Genomic DNA, 13,841 nt, shown 5'->3' on the forward strand with positions numbered 1-13,841 from the left:
ATGGCTCCAGGCCCAGAGCCGCGATAGAGAGGGAGAGGAGCTGGGGCCTGACCCTATATCCCCTGCCTCTAAGCCATGAGGCCCACAGGGTCCTAACCTAAGTTGCAGGAAAAACAAGCTCAAGCCATGTATTCCAAACAGTTGATGGGCTTAGGAATTCTTCCAAGGTGTTTGGAGAACCTTCCTCACCTGCCCCTTCCCTCACCCCAGCTCCATATGGAGCCTCCTTCTCCCTGCCTGGGCTCCTTATGCTGGCCCTGCACATCTTACTCCTTCTTTTGTTAAGCTGAGTTGCATCCGGACTTCCTCCCCAACCATTATGATGGTAACAGTCCACCTGTGAGGTTGCTCAAAGGCAACATGTTGAGACTAAGATTTTGTTGCAATCCTAAAATAGCTTAAGCTTTCAAGCCTATGATGTAGTGCTGTGCTTCTCAAACTCTTAGCTCTGGAGGCTGGGAAGTCCAAGATCAAGGCGCCAGTAGATACAGTGCCTGGTGAGGTACTTCTTTCTGTGTCCTCACATGGAAGAAGGTGGGAGGGCAAAAAAAGGGTCAAACTCTCTGTGAAGCCTATTTTATAAGGGTCTTAATCCAATTCATGAGGGAGGATCTCTCATGACCCAATCACATCCTAAAGGCCCCCCCTCTTAATACGATTGCATTGGAGATTAAGTTTCAACATGAATTTGGAGGAACACATTCAGACCATAGCATCATGCATTTGCAATGGGGGTAAGATTGCCCCCAAGGGAGCAAAAATTGATCCCTTAGGGGTGATAAAAATCTTAGATATTACAATAGTTTGTGGCCCTCCAAAGTTCATACCTACCTAATACAACCTTCTTTCCTCTTATTTAATTTCTCCTGTTAAGGATGCCTTAACTTTAAATTTTAATTTTAATTCAGTAATTCTTCCTGGAGGAATAATAAATGAAAAAAAAGTTTGAGAAACAATGTTCTAGACAGAGACAACCTAAACAAACTTTTGCATGTACTTCCTAAAATGGGAACCAGAACTTGACCCGGGGAGAGCTTGTGATTCCCTTTCTGAGGGGTGAAATTTGGACTTAACAACAATGAGAGGAAACCTCAGAAGTCTCTTTTTATCTTCTCAGAGAAAAAGTACTCTCTCAATGAAATCTTTGGGTTCCAGAAGCATTTAGTTATCTCTTGGTACTGAGCTCTCTTGTGGATCTGACATTCTGGAGTGTGGTGTTAGAAGCGTGGACTTTGAGGTCAGACACACCTGGTGTAAATGGGAGCGTTCCCCTTCACTCTGCAGCTTTCAACTGGTTCTTTAATTTCTCAAAGCCTCATTTGCATCTGTACGATGGAAATAAAACCTACCTGGTCAATTTGCTATTAAGATGAAACATGAATTGAGTGTAAAGGATGTGAAGCAGTGTTTGGTGTATAGTAGGTGTTCAATTAGTGGTGGGGAAATGGTGGTTATTAATATCCATCTACCTACCCACCCACCTATCGTCATCATCTTAGTAAAATGTCCGTGGGCACAAAACAACAAAACAATCTTCTGAATCAAACACATCCTCTTCTCATCAAGCTTGACCAACTCCATGTAACTCCCACAGAAGTCAAGCTTTCCAAGCTGCTGGAACAATAGGAAGTGGGAGTCCCTGGGGACAGCTGAGCCTTGGTTTATGTATTTATGTGACAGCTCTTTCTGTAGTGCTGAACACTACATGGCCCTGGAAGAGGAAGAAGGTATTCCACGAAAAGTTGACCCTACATTCAATCAGCCAAAGGAGTCTCTGATTTCTTCCTGCTGTTTGAAACAGAGCTGGATTTACTTTAGCCATAGTAAATAGACCACCTTCAACAACAACAAATTAAGGTTTTTAAAAAAATAAACCAAGAAAGAACAATACACAAAGACCAGGGAAAGAGTAAAGAGAATGAATTAATTTTATATAAAAGGAGAGTTGTGATATTTATGATCTGAAAAGCAAGTCATATCTGAGAGCTTTTATTTTGCTCCCATATTCATTATTTATTCAACTTGGCTAATGCTGTTGTTTCTAATCCTGTCTTGGTGAACGCTTCTATTACTGTGTGGAATCTGAGCTCCTTAAAGCACTCTGGCATGGAAAAGAAGGCCAAAATACACTAGGCTTGTTGCAAGTCTGTTATTATTTCTGAGAATCATTTTTTTAAATGCACTCAGATTTATGCAAATGCGGGATGTGGGTAGGTGTGACAAAAGCCTTACTAACAAGTCCCTGGAGTGCTTTTTGTAATGAGTTGATCATCACGTGTGTCCTTGCTGCTGTGTGGGACGCTGGGTCCCTGCCACCACGCCCACCTGTGTGGCTGATCAACAGCCCTGGGAGAGGGGCGGCACAGGTTCCTGGTTGCTATTGTCAGCTGCGGTTTCAGGCCCAATTTGGGACTTCAGCCAGCTTTGGCTTCTTTGGGTTCTTGGCCCAGTTTATATATAATTATTGGAATGTTAGGTAGATAAGTGTCTAAGAGCTAAGAATTTTTAAAGGCTGCACTACCATGGAGTGGAGCCGGGAGGCTGGGACAGAGTCAGCTATGACCGCTCAATTGCTGCTGACTCATCTGGGCTCCTGTAACCAACTCTGGTCTGTTTGAGCCAGGCATCGTGGCTCTATCGCCAAAAGCCTACTTTGTTATAATCATACACTCCTTTCTTTCACACATGCTCAGCCTGATCTTTGCTCTCCACTTTTCCCAGTTTTACTGGCTTTTTCTAACAAGTCTTGTTGAACTTGGGTTACCAGCAGACAAAAGGAAACAGAGGCAGGGCTCCTCTCTCCCAGCCGCCACCAAAATTGCCACCCTGTGTCATCTGTTTCAGTAGTGCCCACTCTAGAAGGAGCTATCCTAAACTTCCTGACGCCCTCACCATGCCACTGCCTGCTGTTTCTGGGCAGCAGAGGCTTCCTAGAGAAAGTCAGACTCAGAGGAGCTCTGCCCTCACCTGGTTATCACCACTGCCCACCTCCTGTTGACTTCCCATCGAGGCTGTTTGAATCTTTTCCAGGGTCAGGTAAAAGTTGTGCATCTCCCCAGTGCTCAGGGTTTGTGACAGTTGGGAGAAAGGCAGGGGACATGAAGTCACTGCTCTCCAAACCTGCCCTGTCCTTTTCCTGCTGTCCGTCTGGTTTCTGCTCCGCTCAGCCTCTGTCCCACTTCTCAAGTACCTCATGAAATGAAGCCTCCTCCTGTGCTCAGGGCTGTGCTGTGCTCAGTGCTGGGATGGGTTCATGTTCCTGCAGAAATTGTGGACAGGTAGTCAGGTGAGGAGCAGGGAGCACTGGGGACGCATGCACACCTGGCAGGAGAGGGTGTGCCAGGCATGGCTTCCGGGAGAAGTAAAATCTCAGCTGAGATAGAAGGACTGCGTAGGTCGGGTGAAAGGGGCGGGGAGGGAATGAGCGTTCCACACAGAGGCAGGGGGTGTAGAAGCACAAAGGAGGGGGTCGTGGTGAGGAGGTGGAGGGCTGAGCGTGGGCCGGGTCATACGGGGCCTTGGCAGCAGTGCAAAGGAGCTTGGACCACATTCTTTGTTTCCACTCAGAAGTGAAATACTGGACTGAATAGTCTTTGAGACTGATGTAGGCCACACTGATTATTTTACTTGAGATTTTTGTGACCATGAGAATGTCATCTGCCAAATCCCTGCAGTAGTGGGCTAACAAGATAGTGTTCTGGTCATGTGAAAACCCCAGCCCATTTCCCAAAGGACTTACTTTGTCTCTGATAAGAGGTTTGGTGACAAGTTTGAAGGTTCCAATGTATACAAGTGAGAATAGAAAAGATATTTTCAGCCCTGGAGGTGTTTATCGACTGACTAACATGACAACACTGAGAGCATTAAACAGCATAAAAATAATGACAAAGCTGTGATCAGCAGCTGCAGATGGTTTTTGTACACATTGACCATCTAGGGTAAGTAAAGGGGAGTTCAGGGAAGGCCCACGGGGCAGAAGGTGAGGCCAGGGATTGGCCTGGAGGGGAAGCAAAGGCAGACCCAATACCAAGGAGCTAATCTTTTGCTAAGCAACGTGGTCTGGAACTGGTGGCCTGAGTTGCTTGATAACCAGGGATGCTGTTGCAGATGACTGGGGAAAGTCAGATCCTCCAGGCCAAGCCACCTGCAATTCAAGGTAGAATCTGGCAGAATACATTCATTCCTGTGTGAAAAATTCAAATCAGAGTTTTCTCTGCTTACCGGATAAACTACTACTTGGCTGTCTTTCCTTCTTGCCCTTTTTCTTGCTTCTTACTTCCCTCCCTTCCTTCTCTCTCCTTTCTTGTTTCCTTCCTTCCTTCGTTTCCTTGTTCCTTCCTTCTTTCCTTGCTTGCTTTCTTCCATCCTTCCTTCCCTCCTTCCTTTCCTTTCTTCCTTCATTCTCAACTTTATAATTTGGTAATGTCTTCCTTAAAAACCTGACTTTGGAACGATACTACACTTTCTATTCAGCAACAAGTAGTAGTTTTGCCTCCCTATGTTATTGTTGTGTTTAAATCCTGGATTCTTTCCTGCTGTCATACTTTGTCATGAGAGTGAATCTTGCCGGGCGTGGTGGCTCATGCCTGTAATTTCAGCACTTTGGGAGGCTGAGGCGAGTGGATCACCTGAGGCCAGGAGTTTGAGACCAGCCTGATGAAACCCCATCTCTACTAAAAATACAAAAACTAGCATGGTGAAACCCTGTCTGTACTAAAAATACAAAAATTAGCCAGGCGTGGTAGCGCGTGCCTGTAATTCCAGCTACTCGGGAGGCTGAGGCAGGAGAATCACTTGAACCTAGGAGGCAGGAGGTTGTGGTGAGCTGAGATCATGCTGCTGCACTCCAGCCTGGGGGACACAGTGAGACGGTCTCAAAAAAAAAAAAGAGTGAATCTTTGTGATTATCCTGGAGGGAATGTGCAGAGAGAACTTGGAGAACCAGTTCCATGGGCTGTTGATTAACCTGACAGAAACAACATCCTGTTCTTGATACCTTAATAATTTATTTGTATTAGCATGTCACTTTCTCCAACTCTATTTTCATAGTTGGTTCAGGCTGCCATAATAAAATTCCATAAACTGGGTGGCTTAAACAAGAGACATTTATTTCCCACAGTTCTGGGGGCAAGGAAAGCCCTGGCAGGTTTCGTGTCTGATGAGGGGCCATTTCCTGGTTCATAGATGGCTCCATATAGCTGTGTCCTCACATGGTGGAAGGGTCAAGGCAGCTCTCTGGGGTTTCTTTTACAAGGGCACTAATCCCATTCATGAGGGCTCCACCCTCATGATCTAATCACCTGCCAAGGCCCTGCCTCCTAATTCTACTGCTTTGGGGTTCAGGATTGCAACATTTGAACTTTGGGGTAGGGGGCGGGGAACAGGACGCAAACATTCAGACCATATCATCTGTTTTCTGATTTGAAAAACTGGCATAATAACATCTATATATCTACATGGATGAATTTAGTAGGGTCTTGAAAAGATTCTTCACACATTAGAAAATGTTAAGACATGGCCAGGCGCAGTGGCTCGCGCCTGTAATCCCAGCACTTTGGGAGGCCGAGGCGGGCGGATCACGAGGTCAGGAGATCGAGACCATCCTGGCTAACACGGTGAAACCCCATCTCTACTAAAAATACAAAAAATTAGCCAGGCATGGTGGCGGGCGCCTGTAGTCCCGGCTACTCGGGAGGCTGAGGCAAGAGAATGGCATGAACCCGGGAGGCGGAGCTTGCAGTGAGCCAAGATAGCGCCACTGCACTCCAGCCTGGGTGAAAGAGCGAGCTCCGTCTCAAAGGGTGGTCAGTTATTTTAGAAAGGGCTCAAATGGTGATTGCTGTTACCCGCTGTCTTTAAAACCTGAATGATCAAAATAGTATACATGAAAAGATTTCAGGAATTCATAAGTTTTCTGGTTTTCGTTGATGGCACTTTCCAGTCACCTACCCTACATATGAAAATGGGAGCCTATTTCTGTTTTCAGATTGCAGAGGGAATGGCATACATCGAGCGGAAGAACTACATTCACCGGGACCTGCGAGCAGCTAATGTCCTGGTCTCCGAGTCACTCATGTGCAAAATTGCAGATTTTGGCCTTGCTAGAGTAATTGAAGATAATGAGTACACAGCAAGGGAAGGTATGTTCCAGTAACGATCTTTAGATGTTTTATTATTGTGTTTTACTTTGTTTTTGTCTGTTTTTGACAAAGCAATTACAATAGTCACCATTAAGAAAAACTTATTTGGTACAACATTTAAGCTGTACCATAATTGTCTGCTTATGGTTCTATTCTAATAGTTTCTAGAAGGTACTCTCTTGATTAACTCCACATGATACTTTTGTTAGGCTTACAAATGCTATCAGTTGTATTTCAATTAAGCAATGCAAAACACAAATAGATTCAGCAAGATGAAGATTCTTGTTTATTTTATATTGTTAAAGTTTTCACTCAAACAATGAATATACGGGGCTGTGGAGAAAATATTTGTAACATTAATTCTATGTTCTTTATTCCAGCCTTTTAATTACAAATTAAAACATGAACATTATCATACACACAGAACTAAATATAATGCAAAAAATCTTCTTCTTTATTTTCCCACATTCTGTATTATATATGTGAACCAAAAATGCACAGAGAGGCCTAAGTTCCCCAGCCTGTGGCACACTGTCAGGGGGCCGAGCATGGTCGGGACTGCATGGGACTTTCTTGGGCTAGGATTGCCCATGTAGTTATGACTGAGGATTCTTATGCTCTCACCCATGAGAGCTGAGCAAATATTTTTGCAGTGCTCACTCTCTTCTGGAAGAGACAAGCACTTTCTTGAAATTCCTAAGCATTGTTGAACAAGGATTATTATTATTTTATTTTTTTGAACCTGGGAGGTGGAGGTTGCAGTGAGCCAAGATCGCATCATTACACTCCAGCCTGGGTGATGAGAGTGAAACTCCACCTCAAAAAAAAAAAGAAAAGAAAAGAAAGTATGAGGTCACATGTTCATGACTTTTTTGTTTAAGTTTAAATACCCAAATAAGAACCACATATCTTCTTCCTTAGGTGCTAAGTTCCCTATTAAGTGGACAGCTCCAGAAGCAATCAACTTTGGATGTTTCACTATTAAGTCTGATGTGTGGTCCTTTGGAATCCTCCTATATGAAATCGTCACCTATGGGAAAATTCCCTACCCAGGTATGGTTTACTTAGCTATTTACAATCAAGCTGTATAAATGAGAAAAAGTCAGGTCGCATGAAGGCATTAAAAAGTAATAATTATTTCATCTACCCGATAGCAAAGAATAAGCACTTTGAGCCAGAACTTAATTTTCACGGGCCGGGCGTGGTGGCTAACACCTGTAATCCCAGCACTTTGGGAGGCCGAGGCAGGCGGATCACCTGAGGTCGGGAGTTGGAGACCAGACTGACCAACACGGAGAAACCCCGTCTCTACTAAAATTACAAAATTAGCCAGGCATGGTGACACATGCCTGTAATCCCAGCTACTTGGGACACTGAGGCAGGAGAATTGCTTGAACCCAGGAGGTGGAGGTTGCAGTGAGCTGAGATTGCGCCATTCCTCTCCAGCCTAGGCGACAGAGCGAGACTCCATCTCAAAACAAAAAAAAGACTTGATTTTTATTTTCACTCTCTTTAGCATAAGTTGTTCTAAGAGTGCTTAGACACTTCTTTGCCTTCTTATTTTGAGTGTGTGTTCTTTTTCTGCACTGATTAATTCCACCACATACTAGAATGTTCCTGGCATGGTTGTTGGTGTCGAGATGAGGATGGATAGACACAGGAGGACCAAGGCAGTCCCCCTGACTGGAAGGAGGAAACCCACATGAAGACGAGGATTTCCAATGCTTGGTTTTGTAATAAGTGCCCCGGAGTCTCTCTCTCTTCAGGAAATAACCACCTTTGTTTATCAGTGGGAGGCCCTTCTGCTCTTTAACATACTGGTATCAGTGAGGGCATCATTCAGTATTTACTTCCAATTCCTAACACCTGAAGCCTGCAGAGCCAGATTCTGACCATCCCTCCCTTTTTCCATGGTCTGTGCTGTCATGGTTAAGAAGAGGGATTTCGGCCAGGCGTGGTGGCTTACACCTGTAATCCCAGCCCTTTGGGAGGCTGAGGTGGGTGAATCACGAGATCAGGAGTTCGAGACCAGCCTGGCCAACATGGTGAATCTCCGTCATTACTAAAAATACAAAAAATTAGCTGGGTGTAGTGGTGGGCATCTGTAATCCCAGCTACTCGGGAGGCTGAGGCAGGAGAATCACTTCAACCTGGGAAGCAGAGGTTGCAGTGAGCCGAGATTGCACCCCTGCACTCTAGCCCTGGCGACAGAGTGAGAGGTCTCAAAAAAAAAAAAAAAAAAAAAAGAAGAAGAGGGATTTCTCCCAGAGCCTTCATATTTTCATTCACGTTTGACTGTTAACAAAATATTTGCATGAGGGGAATTTAAAATTAAATTTTTAATGTTTAAATCATTCTCCTATTCAAAAAATATTTGAGTATGCTAGGCACTCTTAGCTGCTAGGATGCCATGGTATCTGCCCATGTCCTTGAGAGTGAATATTGTAGTGGGGAGAGACTGATGATTATCAAACACACAGCCAGCCTGTAGGGTGGTGAGAGTGGAGTGGAGCCTGCGTGGAGTGGCTTAGGGATTGGCGAGTACTCACAGAAGGGGGTGGGGAGCTGCTGGTTTTATTCCATGGTCCTGGCAGCAGCAGGGACTCACAGAGGGAGGGAGCCTTGGGCTCTCTGAGGTCTGCATGTCCCCATGGGGAGAGCAGCCAGAGCATGGGCTTGGCCAACAGGAGCAGGAGGCCAGCGTGGTTTGAGCCTCTGTGAGTATTTGATGGATGGATGGGTGAATGAATGAATGAATGAATGACTCACCTAGCCCATTTGATCTCTAGACAGTCGATGGATGAGAAAGAACGCTATGTAGCTGAGGGTTAGAGTGGCTCAGGGAGAGACTTACTGGCCATGTAAAAGCAGCCTGTCTTACTCTGCTGAGGTGCAAACCAGGGAAGGCTTTTGGACAGAGCAGCCACACAGTCTGTGTGCTCCCATCACTACTGTTGCATGTGGGGATGAGCCACAGAGAAACTGGGGCAGGGACCAGCTGGCAGCTGAAAGCCTTTGGGTGGTGTCTGCCTGCACAGTGGACCGGCTGTCCCAGGAAATCCCTTTAGTGCCAACATTTCATCTTCCAGCTGCTCTAGACACTGAGATTAATGAATTAACAATGCTGCAAAATAGGAAAAATATTTCTAATCAGCCCCAGGGTCTGATGTTATATATCTCTATCTCCATCTATGCCTACATCTCTTTCTATAATCTGTCTGTAGAGAGAGATTATATAGTCAGATTATGTATATAATCTGACACCTGATAAACATATAATCTCATAAAAGAATGTTTTGTGATATTCGTGGTGTGCTGCATGTGATGTGCCACCATGGCCCCTGAGGCTTCGAGAAGGTGATTGGGTCCCTCGCTGGTGGCAAAGCTGCTCTGAGCCCCAGATCCATGTGCCTCCCTAGACCCCTCAGCCAATGTGCACAATGCCCAGGATTTGGAAATATTTGGGGTGAAAAATCATTTTTTGAAAAAAGAACTGGCTGGGCGCGGCGGCTCACACGTGTAATCCTAGCACTTTGGGAGGCTGAGGCAGGTGGATCACCTGAGGTCAGGAGTTCGAGACCAGCCTGGCCAACATGGCGAAACCCCCTCTCTACTAAAAATATAAAAATTAGGCTGGGTGCAGTGGCTCACACCTGTAATCCCAGCACTTTGGGAGGCCAAGGTGGGCGGATCACAAGGTCAGGAGATCAAGACCATCCTGGCTAATATGGAGAAACCCCATCTCTACTAAAAATAAAAAAAAATTAGCCTGGTGTGGTGGCGGGCGCCTGTAGTCCCAGCTACTCGGGAGGCTGAGGCAGGAGAATGGCATGAACCTGGGAGGCGGAGCTTGCAGTGAGCCGAGATCGTGTCACTGCAATCCAGCCTGGGTGACAGAGCGAGACTCTGTCTCGAAAAAATTAAAAAATGAAGAATAAAATAAAATAAAAATAAAAACTAGCCAGGTGTGGTGGTGCATGCCTGTAATCCCAGCTACTCGGGAGGCTGAGGAAGGAGAATCACTTGAACCCAGGAGGTAGAGGTTGCAGTGAGCCAAGATCCGCACCACTGCACTCTAGCCTGAGCGACAGGAAGGAGACTCCATCGCAAAAATTAAATTAAATTAAATTAAATTAAAAAATAAAAAGAGAACCAGTAGAAAAATGGTGAGAATCATAAAAATATGTTTCTCTCTATATGGAAGAACACACCAGAATCCATCGACTAGTCTGTTCCCTGACTGGCTTGTCCCTGGAAGGACTGGGGATATGAGATATCTTCAGGAGATCGGGATCAGTAAATTTTTTAGTCACAAGAGTTGTATGTTATGAGAGCCTCTAGCATTAGGGTTATAAACGTGATCAAGCAATCCTATCTACTTCATATGAGAAGACTTGATTCATAGAGAGCATAGAAATCGGTAAACATTGTCAAAATATGCCATTTTCCACACAGTTATAAAACTGCGTATGGGAGAGAATCCACTGATGAATGGAATTATCTGAAAGTACTTTCTTTATGCAGTAAACTGCTGGCTATGTTTTCGTTTTTTGTTTTTTTTGAGACAGAATCTCGCTCTGTTGCCCAGGCTGGAGTGCAGTGGTGCAATCTCGGCTCACTGCTAGCTCCACCTCTCAGGTTCATGCCAATCTCTTGCCTCAGCCTCCCAAGTAGCTGGGACTACAGGTGCCCGCCACCACGCCCAGCTAATTTTTTTTTTTATTTTTAGTAGAGACAGGGTTTTGCCATGTTAGCCAGAATGGTCTCGATCTCCTGACCTCGGGATCCTCCTGCCTTGGCCTGCCAAAGTGCTTGGATTACAGGTGCGAGCCACCTCACTCAACCTGTTTTGTTTGTTTTTAAAGTACTTTAGAAGCTATACAGTCCAGGTGTGGTGGCTCATGCCTGTAATCCCAACTTGAGTGGATCACTTGAGGCCAGGAGTTCGAGACCAGCCTGGACAACATGGCGAAGCCCTGTCTCTACAAAAAATACAAAAAAATTTAGCCCGGCATGGTGGCCAACACCTGTAATCCTAGCTACCTGAGAGGCTGAGGCAGAGAATCGCTTGAATGCTTGAACCCAGGAGACAGAGGTTGCAGTGAGCTGAGATGCGCCACTGCACTCCAGCCTGAGCTACAAAGCAAGACTCTGTCTCAAAAAAGAAAAGAAGAAGCCATATCATATACTTAGCTTTGTAAAATAAAAAAGAGATAAAAGAAAGGAGGAAAAACAAAAAAGAAAAAAGAAAGTCACATATAAGGCAAACTCATTTTTAGAGGAGATAGAAATACTAAGATAATATACTGAAATGTTAGCATTGGGTCAAGAGATAATAGGTTATATTAATTTTCTTCTTGAATTTCTGAAATTTCTAATTTTTTTTTACAATGATATTGTTATTAAATATTTTATTCTTTTTTTTTTTTTTTTTTTTTTTGAGATGGAGTTTTACTCTTGTTGCCCAGGCTGGAGTGCAATGGCGTCATCTCACCTCACTGCAACCTCCTCCTCCTGAGTTCAAGCGATTCTCCTGCCTCACCCTCCTTAGTAGCTGGGATTACAGGCATGCGCCACCACGCCCGGCTAATTTTGTATTTTTAGTACAGATGGGATGTCTCCATGTTGGTCAGGCTGGTCTTGAACTCCCGACCTCAGGTGATCTGCCTGCTTCGGCCTCCCAAAGTGCTGGGATTACAAGCGTGAGCCACCGCGCCCGGCCTAAATATTTTATTCTTATCTAAGTAATATATGCACGTTAAAAAAGTAGTACAGAAAGACTTCTTTTTTTTTGAGACACAGTCTCGCTCTGTCGCCCAGGCTAGAGTGCAGTGGTGTGATATCGGTTCACTGCAACCTCCATCTCCCGGATTCAAGCAATGCTCCTGCCTCAGCCTCCCGAGTCGCTGGGACTACAGGTGTGCACCACAATGCCCAGCTAATTTTTGTATTTTTAATAGAGACGGGGTTTCACCATGTTGGCCAGGCTGGTCTTGAACTCCTGACCTCAGGTGATCCACCCATCTCAGCCTCCCAAAGTGCAGGGATTATAGGCATGAGCCACCGTGTCCAGCCACGAAAAGACTTCGAATGAAAAATTGCCCAAGCCTGCGGGTGCTCCTCAAAGTAATCTACTTTCGGAAATTTTGATTCCTTATTCTAGCGTTTGCTGCATATTGTTCTAAATATTCTACTCATAACTTTTATCTCTTAATTAAGTTTTTTCCACTTATTATTAGATAAGGATATGGCCACATACTTTTATTTTTCATGTATTTATTTATTTGACAGGGTGTTGCTCTGTCACCAGGGGTGGAGTGCAGTGGCATGATCATAGCTCACTGTAGCCTTTAATTCCTGGGCTCAAGTGATCCTCCCGCCTCAGCCTCCTGAGTAGCTAGGACTACAGGCGCATGCCACCACACCCAGCTAATTTATAAATTTTTTGTAGAGACAGGGTCTCACTATGTTGCCTAGGCTGGTTTCTAACTCCTGGGTCAACTGATCCTCCCTCCTCAACCTCCCAAAGTGCTGGAATTACAGGTGTGAGCCACCACGCCCGGCCAGCCACATGGTGTTAAATTCAAGAGATACAAAGAGGTGTAAGCTGAAAGGTCCCCCACTCTATTCCCAGCCACACAATTCTCTCCCCATAGGCAACCAGTGTTCGCAGTTTCTACTTTAGAGACATCCTATAAGGGGAGTCATACTGTTTTGCCCTAATGTCTGATTTATTTCACTCAGCATAACCGTCAAGGTCCATGCATGGTGTGGCCCATGACTTCAGCCTTTCTTCTCACTCCTGGTCTTCCATACCACACTTTCCCCACTTCCACTTGGGCCCAGCATTCCCTGCATGAAGCTTCTCCATTGTTTCTTCTGGCATTTGCCTGGGCACTGCCAAGTGGGCTCCAGGTACTGTCCTGCCCTCGGCGCTGGCCTCCCTCCCTCGTGGTGTATGCTGACCACACAATGTGTGCCTTCCCGGGCTGAGTTGGGATGGGCCGCCTTGCCTGTTGTCCGTGCCCCTCTCTGCAGGCTGTTGGTTGCACTTTCTTCCTCTTGGCTCAGACCACGTCTTCCTCTGGCTGCCAGGTGTCTCTTAGCATCATCAGAGATGGAGTTTAAGTTTCTATTTCTTGTTCTCTTTTTTGTTTTGGGATGAATTACAGAAAAAAGAAAATAGTGGGGAGGAGGCAAAAGATCTTTACTTCATTATCTTAAAACCAAAACTATGATTATATTTCTCTATGAATTTTATACAGAAAAAAAGAGGGGTCTGACTGGGCATGGTGGCTCATGCCTGTAATCCCAGCACTTTGGGAGGCCGAGGCAGGTGGATTGCTTGAGGCCAGGAATTTGAGACCAGCCTGGGCAACATAGCAAAACCCTGCCTCTACAAAATAATTTAAAAATTACCGGGTTATGGTGATACACACCTGTAATCTCAGCAACTCAGGAGGCTAAGGTGGGAGGATCACCGAGCCCAGGGAGTTTGAGGCTGCAGTGAGCCATGATTGCACCATGTACTCCAGCCTGGGCAACAGAGTGAGACCCTGTCTCAAAAAAAAGGTGGGGGTGTCTTGTTGGGGTCCTGGTTGGGGTCTTGTTTTGCTTTGTTTGTGTAAAGCAAAAGATTTGAAAGTGAAAAAATTTTCTGAAGCATCATGTCTTTTCTGGCTGTTTCTGACCAGATATATC

At 45.2% G+C, this 13,841-nt stretch overlaps 1 protein-coding gene across 2 annotated transcripts in view; it reads left to right on the forward strand.

The window, feature by feature from the left end:
- Positions 1–13,841, forward strand: part of LYN (LYN proto-oncogene, Src family tyrosine kinase) — a 133,070-nt gene that overhangs the window by 114,042 nt on the left and 5,187 nt on the right. For both annotated transcript variants that reach the window (XM_002819091.6, XM_003777252.5), the window contains exons 11-12: positions 5,987–6,140; positions 7,062–7,193. In XM_002819091.6, coding sequence (XP_002819137.1) covers positions 5,987–6,140; positions 7,062–7,193 — 286 coding nt within the window. The remainder of the gene's footprint in view (positions 1–5,986; positions 6,141–7,061; positions 7,194–13,841) is intronic.

Source organism: Pongo abelii, chromosome 7 (genome assembly GCF_028885655.2).
Source record: "Pongo abelii isolate AG06213 chromosome 7, NHGRI_mPonAbe1-v2.0_pri, whole genome shotgun sequence".
NCBI classification, from domain to species: Eukaryota; Metazoa; Chordata; class Mammalia; order Primates; family Hominidae; genus Pongo; species Pongo abelii.